General features: G+C 42.0%; 1 protein-coding gene across 1 annotated transcript; it reads right to left on the bottom strand.

Annotated features, from left to right (window-relative positions):
• Positions 1-2,965: 2,965 nt before the first annotated feature.
• On the bottom strand, positions 2,966-18,922 carry LOC137916037 (AT-rich interactive domain-containing protein 3A-like). Its single transcript, XM_068759157.1, has 7 exons — positions 18,407-18,922; positions 17,550-17,622; positions 10,550-10,733; positions 7,561-7,793; positions 5,857-6,129; positions 4,750-4,839; positions 2,966-3,138 (listed from the first exon to the last, which is right to left on the bottom strand). Exons 1-7 carry the CDS (start codon positions 18,920-18,922, stop codon positions 2,966-2,968), a joined length of 1,542 nt encoding a protein of 513 aa, XP_068615258.1.
• Between the last annotated feature and the right edge of the window lie 74 nt (positions 18,923-18,996).

The following is an 18,996-nucleotide window of genomic DNA, read 5'->3' as shown; positions in this document are numbered from 1 at the left end:
GAACTGATCAAACGGAAAATTTCAGCAACATGGCAATAACAATAGCAACACGCTGCAGTCAGGAAATGAATAATCTGCTGGCAGTGACTATTGAAAGTTATTTGAAATTTTTGTTTTTTCCAGCATGTGCTGACATGTTGACCCCGGCGACGTACGGCGCTCAGGATCAGCACTGGACAGCTACATAGGTAGTCGGCTATATATGGAGCTCTCCAGTGCTGCTCCCGAAAGTGCCGCGGAATTGACTCAGGGAATATTCTTTATCTTGCACATGCTTTTGGACATGTTTTCATGGAAATGGGGCCTCTGGCTGAGGAACTTCTTTGCATCACATGATCACGATTTGGACCCTGAAAACGTCTCTGGGTGCAGCCCAGGTGTCGTCCCCCCCCCCCCCAACTGAAGCCAACTGTGCGCAGATTTCATTATGTGTGTCTATTTTTCTCCCTATCTGCTCACAACTGCAACACCTTCACGGCAGATTGATGCTTCATCTTAATTTATTGTGCTGTTATTGATTAGCACTGCGCTCTTCAGTGATGCATAAAATTAACACTGTGTTATTGGGGCATGGATTTCTCTCAGGCCTTGACAAGATAACCCATTATTGCGCGACTTCTCCTAATTTGTTTTGCTTCATTCACAAGTATAAAGTAACATTCGGACATCCCCTATAACAGGTCTATCCTAGCCGTGCCATCAATGGCCACTAATCTTTGCTGCTCCTAATTACATCAGGATTGTCAGCCTTAATTAACCAATCTTTACTTTGCCTGCTTAATGCTGCTCTCAGCTGAAGTGCATTAGTTCAGCTGTGTGCGTTTACTGAATAGGAGTTTCCAGTTTTCCACTCTACTTCAAAATACCCTCAAATTATGTTGAAAAAGAATTGTCGTTCCATCTTTAATGAGGAAAGCAAAACTCTTTCACCTATTTGAAGTCACATCTTAAGTTTAAGTTAATAATAAATACACTGTGATACAGAATGTACAATAATTCTTGTCTGTAGATTCTCTTCTGCCTTGTTCAGAATCAAAGTGTTTAACTGGCTGTCTGTTAGCAACATAACTCAAAATGTTACGGACGGATCTTGATTACATTTTCAGGGACTTTCCTGAATTTTGTCTGCAGTTCTCTAAAACTTTGAAGAGGCCAATGGATGGAGTACATATCTCTATCTTTAATTTGAAGTTCCACTACTTTAATAGCAAGAATAACACACAAAACAGTTCAATTAACTTAAATGCACAATTTTATTTCTAAATATGCTACAAGTTAAAAGGTAAAACAGGAGAATCTACATTTTTAACCCCTGAGCACCACAACCCGGTGTCCCTGCAAGACACCGGGTTTATGTATGATGAATAATAAAGAAAACATTTAAAGCATCATACACATTTAATAAAGCAGCAAGTACCTAAAGCATAGCATAGCATAGCATAGTTTAGTAACACTACAACATAAACAACAAATTACGTAAATCGATTTTTTTTTTTCCTATTTGGTTGCCTCATAGTCAGGAAAATCAAGTTGCACGGTTACGTTTTGAAAAAGTCTTTGGTACAAAATGTTCAACCATCATTCAATATTATGCAGAGATAATGGGATGATGGGTAGACTCTAATGTGGAGCCACGATCCAGGGGCGCAATACGACCCAGGGTAAAAGTCAACTCTGGGCTCTCCAGGGGGCTGACTACTAATGTAATGGCCTCAGTCATATTTTACTCATCAACTGAAACAGATCACGTAAAATAAATTTGAAAATATATTAAAAGCAGCCCATAAAAACAGTCTGTTCAAAACATGATTTTAGGAACAATATGCATGACAACTGCGTCTTAGACAGTGAAACGCAACTTTTTGGAGAAATCTGACATAAATACAGCATCGCACAAAGTAGCAGTAGTACCTTTTTCTTTTTATATATATCTGCAGTTCTATGTTAATCCTTATGTTTCATGGCTGACGGGACAACTATAAATCTGCTGTCCTGTCCCCGATCAGGTTGGTTGATCTAATCCGTACTGTGGCTGAAAAAAGCCTGTTTTGATCTGCTAACATAATAACCAATGTAAAAAGCAACACTTTATTCTCTTCTATAATGGTTTGTGTTCACATCATTTAAACATGGATACGTGAAACACCGTGAATACTTTGATAAAGTGGTTGTTGGCACAGTCTATAGTGCAGGAGGTAGATGTGTGGCAATAAAATATTCCCCTCTGAAACAACGGTGACGGTCCAGAGATCGGTTCCAGGAAAACAAAGACCTTTAAATGCCTGCACAACAAGAATACATTTAACATATGAGGTATACATACTTTACAGTGAGTATTTACATGTGGAAGTATCTGCATAAATATCTCTTTGTTTTTGACTCTCCTCCTACTTGTCCTTGCCTCTGTCTCTCCCTCTCTTTCATTGTCTCTCTCTCTCTCTCTCTCTCCTCTTCTGAACGCAGCCGGTCAAGACAAATGGCCGTCCACTATGAGCCTTAGGATCTGTCCAAGGTTTCTGCCTAGTAAAAGGAAGTTTTTCCTTGCCTCTGTCACCAAAGTTCTTGCTCTAGTGGGTCAAATTGGGTTCTGTCTTTCCCTGCTAATCCTGTAAAGTGCCTTGAGATAACTTTCCGTTATAATCTGGCGCTACAGAAATAAAATTGAATTGAATTAATGTTCTATAACAAAAACTGTATGTTTGATGTTTACGTTTTTTAGCTCTTCAGCAGAACAAGAGAACGGTAAGTCAATTTACCATTGAACTGTTACACATGGATGTGATAAGTTTGAGAGCTGAAAGACAACGGTAGGACAGAGACCCCGTCCTCAAAAACAGGGATGGAACAGAGAAATGTACACAGTAAGATTTGTTTATTTGGTTCCACTAGTTTGCTGTTTTAAATCTGTTTTTATTTTACCTGAACCTGCTTAAATAAATGATGTCCTGTTCGGTCAGAGAGGAACTCAGGGGGAAGAATTACTGAGTCCATGGAATGAGGAAGAGGACGAGGAAGAGGACAAGGAGCAGGAGGGCTGGAACTGTGTGGGACTCTTCTTTCCCTGAGCCTGACAGTTCCTGTGTCTCCCACGGTGTCCCGTCATCGCAGCTATGGCCAACTGCTGCGCGAAAAGGACACCTGAGGAACAGACGCCGTTAAATGCCGTGAAACCCTAATGTCAAGATAAAGTGCAGCTGAAGACTAAGACTAACCAGCTAGATTCAGCAACCTCAAAGCCCCTACCAACCATCAGCAGCCACGCCTTAAACCCTGACTCTGCCTTCTGTTCCCTGCCAGATGATTTCTGCAGCACGCATGCAGACCTGTTCCTTTCCCATCTGTGACCTCCCGTATTGCACCTGCCATCATTGCTTTCTGCTGCTCCGTCTCCAGAGCGTGTTGCAGTAAAACTTTGCTTATCGACCTTTGTGAGTTTTAAGCTGTGTATTTATGTTGTGTTTTTTGTAACTTGGACTCCAGCAGGTATTATGTATTATGTCTTATTTATTCCAGTAAATCTTTCATTAAACCCCTCCTCTGGTCCACGTCTCTGCATTTTGGGGTCCACTCTCTAGTTAGCCGTCACACAACCATCACCAACCAATGGGAGGTCCCCTCCTAACAGGTCTTTTATTTGCCAGGATTTTATTCTATCCAGAAATATCCATCATGAATCTCTGCCAAGTCGTGGTTCTTTTGTCCCACCAGCTGTCTAGCAGCTAATCAGTTGTCGGGCAGAGGTAGAACGGGGTAGTGTCTCCCTTGAGCCGGCTCCAAGCCCGGATAAATGCAGAGGGTTGCGGCAGGAATGGCATCCGGCGTAAATCTTTGACAGAATTAAGCATGCAAGCGAATAGAAGGTCGCGTTGCTGTGGCAACCCCTGACGGGACAAGCCAAAAGAGGAAGTTGTCGGGTGGAGGAGTTGAGTCAGGCATCATTTATAACCACAGCTAAAAATGTTCCTCTTCCTTTGGGTTTTCTGTTAAAGGTTTAGTTTTATTATATCCACATATTATTGCCATACACGTTTGCTGTCCCCTGTGCATTTGAGATTTAATTTTGAACAGTCTGAAAAATGTAACTCATCACGAGTCTCACAGACATGACTTGACCCTTTGCTGTTTTAAGGTGGTATTTTTCACGTGTGATTGCGAGGATGGATTATCTCTTTGTGAGGTTTTTCTGCTTTTCTTGTGAAAATGAAGGCTTAGACTCAGTAAAATCAGCCTGACAGATTTAGAAATCCTGATTTTAAGCCAGTAAAATCATTTATACCCTTGAATTTAAGACACTGTCTACTTGTTGTTGTTTTTTATTCAGTAAAACCAGTAAATTATCACTGGCAGCACATATATTTCAGTATTCAAAGATGGTGAGGTTAGCTGGGAGCAGGCTGAACTGAACCTTTCTGCTGGTTCTGAGAGGGTCCGATGTGATGCCCCCAGGCTTAGACCCAGAAGTGTTAAAGCAGAGAGGCAGTAATTACCTCCAGACACAAGCCTCCTCGATCTACACATAGACCTACACACTCTAGACAGGCACATAAGACAATAAGCCGCATCGACGTCAGATCCACAGGCTCAATTGTGAGATATTTAACTTTTTTAACTCGATTGGACAGCCACTTCATTAAGATGGATTTTATAGCAAAGACATCAAATTGCGCGGAGTACTAGACGCCAGGGTGCTGCTATAACTTATTGAATTTCCTGCCTGCAATTACATCAGCAAACGCCCCCTCTATTTACCTGTGTAGACAACTCCATTTATTTCTATTGACATGTTGATGCTGCTAATGCCGTTGGTAGACAGGTTCAATGCGGACTCTTGTCTATCATCTGTCAAGAGAGGAGGCAGAGAACAAGAGACAGAAAAACTCAATATGAGCATTTAGAAAGGGAACAGAAGAAGCCAGAGGAGTGCTGGTGGAGTATCGGCAATAATTCAGTGAGTGACAGGATAAGGGGAGAAATAGTAGCGTTCTGTCAGACGATGTCATAGCCATCTGTACATGTCCGTTATGGATGAATCCTATAGCAGCACACAGCAGGAAAACTTGGCTTAACTGTTCCCGGTTTTGAATTAACAGCAATGTCCTATAAGAAATAGACCAACCACACACCCATCAATCAATTTCAGAGTGCTGCTGTGATATCGAGCTATCGGTGAAGACAGATCCGCGCCTTGATGGTGACACAGTGTCGTGTTGGTGTGTAACAACATGTTTATCTATGAGCTCCGGAGCCAGACTACCGGAGCTCAGGATTAACTCAGGGCAGACTTCCACTCCTCTGTCCATCACTGTCAAGTGTAAAGTCTGTGACTAATATAAAATAGGCAGCGATGCAGACACAAATTATACGACGCTTGAGCAGACAGGCCACTTATTCTTCCTTTAACATATATCAATAGGTAAGAAGTGACTTATTGCCGTCGTGAGCGGCGGACGCTGCAGCAGCGCTCGATAACATTTGTACTCCTGAAAATCTGGTTTGTGTCTCCAGGCAAGAAAATCTATGAATTCGTGAAACCTACAGAGCTGAGTGTCAGATTACTCCTTATAAGAAGAATCGGGTGAGCATTTGTGCTTCATGCAAGATCTAAAAACAGCAGTCTGATAGTGAGATTAGCTCTTTGACTGTTTTACAGACTGTATATTCTGGATTAGAAAAATTCCCAGCAACATTTCTACCTGACTTTCCTCCCGTCTGCAGCACCCAGCTCATCGGCTCCTGCGTGTTCATGGTGATGCGAAGGAAAGTCTCATCCGGCGAGGCTCATTGTCATTTCTCAGAGGAATAACGTTCATCTCATGCAGTACCCGGCGAGGACGGAGAAAGCCCTCAGTGCCTCACCTCTGTGGTTGAGTTTGATATTGAGAGGGAGCTGGGTGGCCATTGCCAGGAGGTTCTGCTGTAAGGCATGCTGCATCATCCTCTGGTGCTCCTCTGCCACCATCATCTTCCTCTTCTCTGGTGGTTCGCCACTGTCCAGCTTCTCTCGGAGCTGCAACAGCGCTGCCGCCTGGATGGCCGCCATCGCATGGGTTGCTGACGCCTGGGCGGTCACGGTGGCTGCATGGTGGCCACTCTGTGACACAGGGAGGGTCATTTGGCTCACGGACTCCTCTGGAAGTAAAAAGACAATATCGGTCTCTGAACAGACGTATGCAGGCTTCCACATGCGCCACATGAAGGCAAGTAAATTTACTCTATACAACACGAAGGGCAACAAACGAAGAATCAACTGGACTTGTTCAAGTTTGAGTGAAGATGTTTCACCTCTCATCCAAGAGGCTTCTTCAGTTCTAAAAGACTGGTCGAGGGTCCAGAAAACAAAGATGGGGCCGAAACCACCAAGGCAATCAGACTCTTTATGAATGCTAATGCTTCCTGGAAGTCATGACACCTGACTAATGAATCCTCAGGAGTCAATAGCATCCAGAAGCTGAAGGGTAGTTGACCCCCACCCTCAGGTGAGCTGTTTTGTTGAGATGAACCCAGGTGTGGCTGGTGGTTGTGGATTTGGGGGACAGAGGTCAATCCTGCATTGTGTGCTGCTGATAGATGGAGTCTTTATTCTCCTCTGTTCAGGGATGGTTTCTCCAGATTGACAAAAATGGCTTCTTTAACTCCTCTCTCAAGCCCTCTCTCTTCCCTGGCTAGAACCTGGACATTGCTGTCCTCAAAGGGGTGTCCTGTCTCTTTCAGGTGCAGGTGGACTGCTGAGTCTTGTCCTGAGGAGCTGGCTCTCCTGTGTTGAGCCAGACACTTGTTGAGCGCTTGTTTGGCCTCCCCAACGTACGGGTCGCTGCATTCTTCACTGCACTGGACAGCAGACACTACATTTCAAACCGGGCTGCTGCACCGACAAGCTTTAAAAAAAAAAAAAAATAGATAATGGCATGGTAGTCATTTGCTTTGGTGTATTTTCTGGTTTCTTTGTTTTGAAGTTGATGGCATTTCAGGCGGTGAAACTACTGTGTGGGGCTGCTACCTTTGGTTGCTACGGTTTAGCGGCACATTTTTACAGAAAACCGTACTTTGTTCCACGTCTTCCTGGCGAAACCCGAACCACTGCCAAATTATAGTTGTGTTTTTTTGGAACCGCGTCCTCCGTCTCCATCTTCAATGAACGCCTTCGTTACTCGTAAACTCGCCGGGGATCGTAACTTTTTTCACTCTCTAACACAAAAACACGCAGGAAAGATATCCAGATGGGCGGGGGAGTGTGCTGGTTGGTTGCCACGAGAGATGCACCAGGAGAGAGTGAGGGAGCGACACTCCGAAGAGAATTACGTAACAATGCGTTAAAACGTTTATGTTAAGAATTTGTACTCGATACTCGTGGTTACATTTCATGCATCGCACGTGGAACAACCCGCGATGAATTGAGTATATTCGATATATCGCTCAGTTCTAATTAATAATATATAAGTATTACAGAACGAATAATGTTCGAGAACAGAGGTTCCACTTTCTATGATTTGTCTGTAGCTATTAAGAATTTAAAATGGTATTAAAATAGTATTTCAGACGTGTGATATTGTTTTCTTTTACCTCTCTTGATGACAGGCACCTGGGAGATATGGACACTGTTGTGAGAGGCCATAGATAAGTGTGACATATGCATCTTGGGTGGGGGCAGGAGGGTGGGTGTGCCCACAGGAGAATAACTGAAGACGGTGGAGCGACGGCCCTCCCGCCGGTTACTGTCGATAGCTGCTTGGAGCTCGCTGGGAGAGCTCAGCCGCCGCTTGTCACATTCGTACGGGTAGAGGTACTTCATGTACCTGCAGGGAGGAAGACGGCAATGATTAACTATGCTTTTAGTCTTCGTGTCAAGTCAGTGATGTCTGCAGGGTGGGAGTGAGACTGACAAGACAGCCTCACGATGAAGCTACGACAATTCACAATAAAAGTAGTTAACGTGTCGCTTTAAAACATGGTTTCAATACAAAGAGAGATGGAATAGTTCACACATATAATAATAACTATTATAATAAAAATGATAATAGTATTGGTAATAATAATAACTAGAAAAGCACTCAGAGATCGCAGACCTACGCCGAGCAGCTCATTTCCCTCCTAACTGGATGTACACTGTCCACATGGTGATCTGGATCCTCACCAAAAGGTTCTAAATTGTTCTTGGTATCTTTATACAGCAACCATGAAAAGTAAAAGTTATTTGGGTTTGCTGTGTATTTTTAATAGATTTTTGAATGGGGTCCATAATCCAGGATTTCTTCTGGACCAGAATCAACTGTTCCTCGTAACATTCCCAACATTTCCTAGAAATTTCATCAAGATCGATCAAGAACTTTTTGATTTATTTATCTTGCTTACGGATGGACGGACAGACAAACAAGCGTTGACGATCACATAACTCCCGCCTCGGCGGAGGTAATAATAATAATAATAATAATAACGGTGCTATATCAAACACTTATTAAAAAGTATTTTCTAATCTTGGACTGAACCATAAATATTCATCCAATCAGATAAGTGAAGCATTTACAGAAAATAAAGCTGCTGCTCTGTCCCACATACAGAAGCCAGCAGCTCCACTGATCACATCATGAATCCCTTCAGTCACTGATTTTGTCTGCAGCATTTCAATTTGCTCCATTTTTTGACCACCACATTCACACAAGTGGTCAGACAGCCAAAGCCCGAGGGATCCTTTCCACAAACGTTTATCACCAGGGTGAAAACCATTCATCTCTGAGAGCAGGATGGGGGACTGTCTCCATGGCAACGATCTGACCCCATCAATAATGGGACAGGTAAAGATGCTGGGCACAACATAAATAATTATGTGATGAATTGATCATCCTTTTTGAGATGTATATTATATACAATTTATGCATACACATGATATACATATATACATTATATATTATAGAATGCCATATATAAACATATAAAATATATTTTATAATGTACTGTATATTAATACATTCCATGTATCACCTTGTAAATAATATTTTACAGGTGTGAGGTGTAGATTTCTCTTGGGTCTCTGCTGCTCCAGGTTCTTTGAGATAATCTGGTTAACAAAGGAACCTATTTGGTTGGTTCTGAAGGGATTTAAAAATGCACAACCACATATTTGCTAATCAGATTGGGTTCATTGTGTTGCATCACAATAACAGCCTGTACTTACTTTGTAATAATATTCTAGATTAAATCAGTAGCACAAACAGAGACACAACTCCATTAATTCCTCTGGTGACACATCTCAAGTGTAAAGCATGTCACACAATTTCACACTTGGTAACAGGAGGAGGCATCAGCATTGATTAGCCGTAATCCTCCTCCTCATGGACTGGTACAACCTCTGGATGTCATCCAGTGGAGTGGCAGCCCACTCCTCAGTCAGACCTGCTCAGCCAACATTCAACAGAGTGTTCCGCAGTAAACTGAGCGCCTTCCTTTATGAGATCATTTCCGTATGCAGAACCCTACTATGGGTGCCAATGGTCATGCTGGCTGGGCAGCCTGGTTCTGGAGCGTAGCAGGCGGACATGCGATTTTGATTCTGGGTCGGACTCCTGACCAAGGATTGGGTTGAATGTCATCACCCTTCTGGTTAAATAATAGACACACTATTGTAGAATGGAAGACCATTCAGGAGCTGCTGAACATCATCTGTCATAAACATTCAATGATTCTCAAAATAGTCATAATCCATCGAGGGTATTCTTGGATTGATTATCAGAATCAGGAGGCAGGAGGAGCAGTGAGAAAGACGTCTGCTCTCGGGGAGCATTTTGCTGCTTGTTTTCATACATCTCTGAAAAATCTGTTTCCTATGTGTAAATTAACATTTCATTTATTCATCCACTTCTTCTGGGTCCAGGTTTTACCTGGATGAATCTTGATAAAAGAAAGTCTGAAGATGGGTCTCGGTCTAAATTAGATCGCAACAAATTTTGAGAGAAATCCAGATACTTGTCTGTATTAAAAAAAATCCGGATTTTCCCATTTATTTATAATGGAGGCTTTTCCAAAAAATCATATCTTGTAAAATATGCATTTAATTCACTCGCCAAAGATCACTGTCATAAAGGGGTCCAATGTCATGCAATGATCCAATTATGTGGGGAATGAGCTGCTTGGTGGAGGTCTGCTCTCTCTCCGTGCTTTTCTAGTTTCCTCTGTGTCAACTGGAACAGGCTTCACAGTCACAATGCATGTATGTTTACAAAAAGAAAACGCTCATTGTGTGTTTGTACTTGTATTTGTATGTATTTGTACTTTGTGTAAATTAGATTGCCTGTTTTTATTTATGTTTTCCTCAGCATCTCATCCTCAGAAACCAGATTGAATGTTTTGTACAATGATGGCAAGTGACAGCACACATTTACCATTGATCCAGGACCTAATCACCTGATGGGACATTTATTGATTCTTGACATTAAACAAAGAAAATGCAAAAAAAATTGCTATCTAAAAAAAAGGAACTGAATAATGTGGGTGGCTTGGTATCAGGAGCGGATTTGGGTGCAGGTTTTCTGTCTTTTCTGTCTGTTATGGTACTCACTGTGTCCGGAGAGTAAATGCTGCACTGGTAATGGACGTAGGAAGGTTGAGGCCTTTGGTAATCTCACGCCATATTTTCTTATTAATGACTTCCACTAATCCACCTTTTTCTGTAACGAGCTTGTAGAGCATGTAGAGATCCAACACCTGCTTCGCCATGATAGGAATCCGATTCACTGGAGTCCCTGCAGAAAGCAAACCGTATCCACAATCAATGCTAATAACTTTGCTTCGTCACGTCAATAGGCCTCTGCTCCTTCTTATAAGGTCAATTTATCTCAAGTCGGTCAAATGTCTGACAGCTCTGTCAAGAACCGGAGATATAACTGAGAAAGTTCATAATGTATCATTTTTGCATGCCAGCTAATATATTTAACCTAATTCAGATTCTCTCCAAATATAGAAACCAGAAAACTGAGCTGGTTTCTCAACTGGCGCGCCATTGGGTGGGCAGAACCAATTACTGTGTGAGTGATCGATGATTATGACCAGAAATAAAAGGAAGAAGATACATTAGCAGAATATGCTAAGTAACACATTGGTGCCAACCAATACGCTTGGTTAAAGACATCCAATATAAATCATACAATAACTTGTTTGTGGAAATGTGAGGCCACTATTTATGAACGTCTGCCTACCAGCCCTCTTATTAGCACAATAATCAGGCTCAGCTAATCATTTGCAGTCACAGTTTAATGTCCTGCAATACTAAGAGAAGAGTCAGCTCTTTGTGAAGATTCCAAAGTCATTGACCCCGAGATAATTAACCTGCATTTTGCTGAAAGCGTTCCATTGTGCCCATTGGATTTACAATAATAGCCATCGATAGTTGTAGAAATATAGTGCAAACAACAGCAGTGGGCCCTATACAGTCCGGGGACAGGAGAGCCCTGACGTATCGTTTCAGGTGGTAAAACCTCATCAATTAAGGACAGTAATTATGGCTTCATTCTGCAGTGCTGGCATGCAGACTAATGAGATGCATTTAGATAAAAGGTCGATGTTTAGGAGGCAGTTGAAGTCTGAGGCTGCAGTACATCGACGCTGGAGGAGAAAGTGCAGCAGAGGCTTGATTTAAGGTTAGGGTTCATTGAGGATACTGAGGAGAACTCACACAATGACAAACATGATAACTAATAATCATCTGATCTAACTTGGATGAAAAGAGCTTGAATATTTTTGTAACCACACGAGGGGATGTTGTGAGATGCATGCATGGCCTTTAGCGCCACCAAGGTCAGCTATCCAGCATGATTTAACTTCACACTGTGTTTTAGTCCAACCCTGAACACTTCATTACCTGCTGGGGCTGCAAAACCGCTACCAGACAGCTGACACCCCGGGGGCATCCTCAACACAGCAAAAATAATCATTCATTCATTTTCCTGAACGCTTTATTCAAAATCTCAGTTGCGGTTATTGCTGGACTCTGTCCCGGCAGTCTCAGGGTGAGAGGCGGGGTACACACCGGACAAGCCTCCAGTGCATCGCAGGGCCACATATAGACAGACAAACATTTCCTACAAGCCTTCAGGTTGAAAGCTGTCCACGGAACTGAAATTTAAATGTTTACTGGAAGGGCAGATATTAATTTCATGAAAACTAACTATGTAAAATATATAAAATTGGACAAAACAAAAAATCCTTTGAAGAAGTGTTGAAATATGTTACTAAACTTAGTGTCAGAGCTGAAATGAATTTACCTGAAAGCGCTGAAATTACAAATGTTTTTTTTTGTCTGCTTGGAAATAAAAAGGAAAGAAAGTGAATGACACTGAATGCTAACTGTCCAAACTGGAGGGGAGAACAGCAGCAACATGATTGGCTGATAGAAATCACGGAAATGTCTGGATACTTCAACTGAAAGGATGAACAAAGAAGTAAGACTGAGGTTCATATTATGTTTTCGTGAAGAGAAAATATTGCCCATTCCATTCCTGTTGTCTTTATAAATACGTTACATTATGTCCCTTTACATTTTACCTGAGATCTTGTGTTGTGTTTATAGAGAATACAAATCATTTAACGACAAAGACATTGCATTGGTGTGTCTTTAACTTTAGCTTCACTGGTCTTTGAGAGTCTGTCGATCCCCTCCTCACCCTGGAGGCTTATATTTTGCCTCGAAGTCTAAGGTGTGCCAGTGCTGATCTATAAAACTATCATTTTTGAGAGGACACAATTGCCAGCAAACAAGGATTGAGGTAATAAATTAAAACCCAGCAGCTTTGTCTGAAATAATCTGAAAAGAGACAAGCTTCTTAAAACAAGATTTATGTTCTTCCAATACAAAGGGTGATGTATTTGTCTCTCTGATTCTTTGAAAGAGATATAAGGCATAAAAGAGCGAGAATGGCCTTTTGTCAGCACAAACTATCTCATCAGGTCATGTATCACAGTGACAATGAAAAATGTTGGACAAGGACGAAGAAATCCACTTGGCACCGAGTCCAACAGTTCAGTTAATCCCTCACCCGCTAAGAGGAGGTTGTAATTGGAACACTCTGGCTTGCTGAGGTCTCTGGAGGTCTCCAGTCATCCTCATGCTTGATCTCAGTAATAACGAGATCACTTTTCACCTCCAAACTGAAAAGGTGCGGAGAATGTCTCATCCACACTGACTTCAATCTTTTATCCGATGACCAAGGACAAACCATTTGTTCATCTGTTTCTGTTCAAGCCTCTGAATTCTGTTGGTTTGTTTGTCTGTCTGTTTGTATAGGAAGATAACTCAACAAGTTATGGATGGATCTTGATTATATTTGGAACAGGAACATTTGGTGATGATCCAGAAGAGATCCTTGATTTTTGGCTCACTTTGACATTTTCGTTAACAATACAGTCAGTGGAGCTAAAACATATCTCGGTTGATTATTGACCAATGTTTATGGAGTTTGACACAGTCATGTAGGGTGGATTACAATAATCTAACCTACTGAAACCCCCCGCAGAGAACATACTAACCCCGCACAGATAAGATTCGAACCCGATATGGCACATTGCTCTGCATCCCCAAGAGTGTGGTTGACCACTGAGGTAACCAGTGACCAGTCCATCTGCAAGATCATTATTTTCTCTGCTGGTAGCACTGAGCTGCTGTTAAAAGTCAAATAATTCTCACAGTGCATTCAGTCGTGCACAAAGTCAATAAACATGAACTTGGTATAATTTGATTACATTTGATCTGTTTGATTGAGCACTGAACTGGTAACGCCCCACAGGCATATTCAGAAATCCGTAAAATGTTCTCTCATTAACAAAACTTTATGTTTTGTCTCGTGATGGCGTTTCATTGGCACTTTTGCCACTGTTGCCACTGTTTGAGAACGTATGAGACCCACTGGTTTAGTGCTCCCAGTGGGAAGCATGAACAGATATGAGTCCGTCCATTCCTGATTAAATACTCTATTTTCCACTTTTCTTTTTTTGGAGAGCGCGATTTGTTCCTTATTCTTTTCTCTTTCTCCGTCTCGATCATCTCTTTCTCTCTACCTGCATCACTATCTATCCTTTTCTTTCTAGCGTCTTTTCATGTGTATCTTTCCTCTAACTCTTGCGTCTGCCTGCACTGATGCAGAGACTTGATTGGCTGAGTAGTATCGCGTGGTATAGCTTAACGTGCATGCAATTAGTCTGTGCCTTTCCACATCCGCTAAACCACTGCTGTAAAGACTACAAAAGCGGCGCCGGTTAAAACAGAAGTGCGCCGTCATAACCTTAGTTTCTGGCTGTCGGTCCGGGTTCGTATGGAACGGCTTCTGGGTCCGGACCCGGACCGCGGTCCGCCTGTTGGTGACCCCTGCTGTAGAACATACCCAAACCCTTTATTTTCGTCTATGTGATCTTCCACAGCAAACAAACAAATAAAAAACTTTTAAGCAAGGCGAGGGAACTGAAAGATTCATTTGCAATCAAAAAACAAAATGTTGAATCTGTAGGCTTTTCTTCATCCACAAAATCCTTAAGCATTTAGGTGGGGGACAAGATGCTGATGGTAGTTAACAGAGATAACAGACAATTAATACCCATAGTCCCTGGGAGACAATAAATCACGCTGTGTATTCATCAATACTCCATGGAAGCCATGGCCATTGTCTGCTCTCTTCTGATAGGATCTCTCAGGGAGGATTCACTGTTTCTAATGACAAGGCTTAAAACACTCCAACAAAAGGTGTTTAGAACATATGCTGCGCTATTCGAGGCTCATAACACATTCAGATAAGATGACATACTCAAACACAAATTTAATACGGCTTTACATGCCAAGGTTCTTCTAACAGCATGAAATACCACAGTTCTCATGATTTATAGTAGTCCAGAAAATTAAGAAGATAATTATCTGGAATGTGAACACAATATGTGTTTAACTCAATCAATTATCTGTATCCACACACAGATATACGGAAGTGCAAGGTGCTTGAGATATATATAGTTAGAGTTATATAGATTATGTATGGTATGTGGCTATTGCTTTGGGTCGGACAGACTTCCCGTATCGGTTCTTGTGAGAGTGGAGCTGAATGAGTCGGTCTGAGGAAGTCCTGCGCTGACGAGCAGCTTCTGAAGTGGGTGGTCAGGATTATTTAAATGTTTCTTCACTGTCTTCCACGCTGTAGCTTCATGTGTGTCCTACTTGCAGCTAATTACAAAGCCAGCCTTCTTGACCACTTTCCGTTAATGCACAGCGGCTGTATATCCTTTCTTCTGAAGTTGATGACACCTTCATCTCCACGGGGAGAACTCTTCAGCCCCTGTACTATCACTGCTTGTCCCTGCTCTCAAGCATTTCTCTCATCCTCCATCTGTATGATGGTCTGACACCTCACTTTCATCATGGTCAGAATGCATTGCCTGCTTTTCCTGTAATCCTCCAGGTTTAGACACCACCAATATATTATGGATTTATTGAGTGTCCAGTCTTTCGTCTGATGACATCTGCACCATGAAAATGGTTTTCTCATCAAGGAACCTGCATGCACATGAATGAATGTATTAAGTAACATAATTTAGCCATACTTTAGCTTCTGAAAGAGGCCATGCTATTGTGCTGCCTGGAGGCAGTCTATTGACTGTTAAAGAGGGACAAATCCAAGAGCTGGCAAATACATTTCATCTCCTCTTATCTTAGGATAATGTGGAAAGAGAATTAACAACAGTAAACACATGTAACTGTTGTTACATGTTTTAATTGATTTCATTTCATTCCATGTTTATGTGTAATGACAAAGTGCTTGTGCTTCTATTCTAACATACATAAACAGTGGAGTAAAACTTTCATAACGATGAGTTCCGTGCAGCTCTGCTGTAAAAATGGCTACAAACGACTGGTTGACGTTCTCATATAACCTACGTGATAAAATGTCATTAAGACATGAAGGTTAATGATTATTTACTGTGAATAGTCGTCCTGAGCGGCTGAGTTACTTGAGGTATCTTAGCTTTTTCGCAGCACTGCTGGTAGCATGCTGTTGGCATGCAGGGACCATCACATTTGATCCACAATCAACTGGAATTCATCATATGAAGTTTGTGACCATTGAACCATGGATGGTCGGATCATCACAAATCTCTGTTTCATGAACATTTCAATTTGCCAGTTCTCTGCCAAGGTTAAGTTTGTATTTTTTTATTATTATCGTGACTGAGTTTTTATTTTGCTTTTTGCATTTCCAGGGTACCTTGGCTTTCTGTTGACTGTGATTCTTTTTGTTTGGTTACTGGACATCCAGCCCCCCCCCCCCCCCTCAGTACATTTTCCGAGTGTTTTGAGTGTTGCATTATAAAAGACTTTGAACTGTTTAGACTTTTGTCATTTAAAACATTTACCTTGCAGTGCACATTATGAACGAAATTCCGATGCAGCGACTATAAAAAAAGACAGACATTGTCAGGTAAGAACAGCATTAAAGTGCAAATGAGTGTGAATGACACTGAACATAGAACAGGAAAGGTCTCTGTCTCCGCATTCTGGGGTCCTCATTCCTGCGAGTTCCAGAGTGGAACGTAGCACTGTTTGACATGTTTCAGTGGGATGTCTGGGTAGCATGACAGCCTGGCTGCAGAATGACAGCGATGCTTTCACAAAACATTGATTGGGATATTTGGAGTAGCCCATTCTGATCTCAGTTGTCAAAGGTGAGTATTGAAGATAGGATGCTGCTGATCGGCTTTGCACTGACAATGTCCACCAACTCTAAGTCTAAAATCAATCTTTAATTGAATTTTCCAACAACAATCCATGTCTTTAAATTCAAGTGACCACCCAGCAAACCTAATTAGTTCATCAGCAAACACTTTCCTGCAGACCGCATGTGCTGATGAAATTGGTTTGACACGGCGTAGAAGCAGTTGGGAAATGTTTTATTTTACATTTACTTGTGGCTAAAGAAAAATATAATCTTGGTACCCAAAATTAATTCAAATCAAAATCCTACTAAAAAAAAATTCTAAAACGTTTTAATATTATATGCTTTGAATAATCAAGAAATGGAAATTGGAAAATAATCATCATCATCATTTTTCTATCTATTATGCTAAAAGTGAGAGACATCTGGGGATTCTGATTCAGTTGTGTCGTATTCCTGTTATATCTCATTTCTATTATATATACATCAGTATGTCCAGCTAACCAAGCCAAGATTCATTCATCATAATGCTAATGGTTCCTATGATGCCCAATTAGACAAACCACTTGTTGATTCAGTGAATTTAACATCCCATAATAGTTGACTCAACTCTTAAGGTGTGACCTTTTCATCTGTCAGTGTGTCAACAACCTCCGAAGCGTTTAAACATCTGTATGCTCCACCAGTCAGTTAGAAATGAAGAAGAGAAGAACATGTGAAGGACATGGACCGAGTCAAACTGTACACATTCACAACTTTATTCTGGTTTGACATGAACTGGCGTGATGGACATTTTAAAGGATCGTGGAAAAATCAAGAGGTCAAGAAGATTTATGAAGACAGAAACATTCTCTTGAGCGAATGGAAATCACTTACCCCTTTTCTGCATGAAAGTGAACAGGTCATCAAGGAAGTCTTTGCGTTTTTCATCGTTATCCAATTCATACAACTGAAAAAGTAAATACATTAAAAATATTACATTTTTTGTCAAAGAGTATCAACAAAACTTTTAGTGTGACAAAATTATTACTTTTAAACTTTTATTTGTAATACATTAAAAGGAAAATATTTGACCGCCTGGTTAAAAACAAATCCCCTTTTGACTCCCCATTCTAGAAACGTACTGTCTAATAATATTGCATTCTGTCAATATTAAGGCAAAAAAAGAAAAACATTAGTGACATTAAAAGACACCAATTTGTTGAAAATGAATATATAATAATATTAGCAATGACAAAATTAGATGTGTGAAAGAAAACATTAAAAACATTAATAATATTTTTAATATAATAATAATAAATAATAATTTATATATTTAACATCGGCTTGGAGGTCTGAGTATTTTCCTTATGATCAGCAGCAGCGCTACAGGAGCGACAGAAAAAACAGGACGTGTTCACAAAAATCTTTCTTATCAATCTTGAGTTGTAAAATAGTTATCAGGAAGACAATTATAACTATTATTGAAGAGAATCCGGTCAATCGTCTGAGTGAGATCTCGACCCGACTGTGAAGGTGTTAGTTGTGTTAGTCGTGTGATCAGTAACACAAAAGAAGAGCAGGTTTGGGGCACAGATCAGTCGCTCAGGTTGATGCTGGAGCAGAACTTTATGGGCCACCGCGCAAGAACGCGCTCAAACCAAAACGCTCGGTGAAATATGGAACTTCCAGTGACCGTGGGGAGCGCGCAAACAAACCAGAAACCCAGCGGTGCAACATCTGCGCTGTCTTACCTGTTTGAATTGCTCCTCGTAGGTCCACTCGTGATGAAGGGCCTGACTGTGCGTGGATGGAGACTCTGCGCGCCGCGCCGGGGCGCAGGCCGACGGCACTCTGGCCATGAGGTACATCGGTGCGCTCTGAGGACCCAGAGAGCTTCTGTGAAGCAAAGACTGCCGGTGCTGGGAGCGCTTCGGCGCGACGCACTCTTTGCCCTCCCCTTCTTCATTCATAATGTCATCTTCCTCTTCTTCTCTTTCCTGATCATCGCTTTCCGCTCTGGATGAGTCGCCGTCGGCTCTGGTGACATTTACGCGTGGGAGAGTCACTCTGCCGGACGGGACGGCCGCTCCTGCTCCTCCTCGCACCCCCGCCCGGTAGTGGCGGAAAGCCGGGGCGTGGGGAGGGACGTGGGGCTCCGCCGTGGAGCGGAGGTCTTTCGCTGTCTCCGATTGCCGGACTTTCTCTTCCACCGCCAGCCGCGCTGCCTGCTGCCGCTGCAGGTTCTCCATCACAGCCTCGAGCTTCATGCGGCCGATCAGCGGGTGGGGGCCCGGGTGGGGGCCCGGGACGGGGAACACGGTGAGGGCCCCCACCGAGGGGG

Source organism: Brachionichthys hirsutus, unplaced genomic scaffold (genome assembly GCF_040956055.1).
Source record: "Brachionichthys hirsutus isolate HB-005 unplaced genomic scaffold, CSIRO-AGI_Bhir_v1 contig_1336, whole genome shotgun sequence".
Taxonomy (NCBI): Eukaryota; Metazoa; Chordata; class Actinopteri; order Lophiiformes; family Brachionichthyidae; genus Brachionichthys; species Brachionichthys hirsutus.
This window is presented reverse-complemented; position numbering and strand designations above follow the sequence as displayed.

Coding starts and splice junctions, on each gene's coding strand:
- LOC137916037 (XM_068759157.1), bottom strand. CDS start 18,922: ATGAAGCTCGAGGCTGTGATGGAGAACCTGCAGCGGCAGCAGGCAGCG. Junction 7,794..10,549: donor GCATTTACTCTCCGGACACA/GTGAGTACCATA, acceptor TCCTCCCTGCAG/GTACATGAAGTACCTCTACC. Junction 4,840..5,856: donor TATCAAACTCAACCACAGAG/GTGAGGCACTGA, acceptor CTCTCTTGACAG/ATGATAGACAAGAGTCCGCA.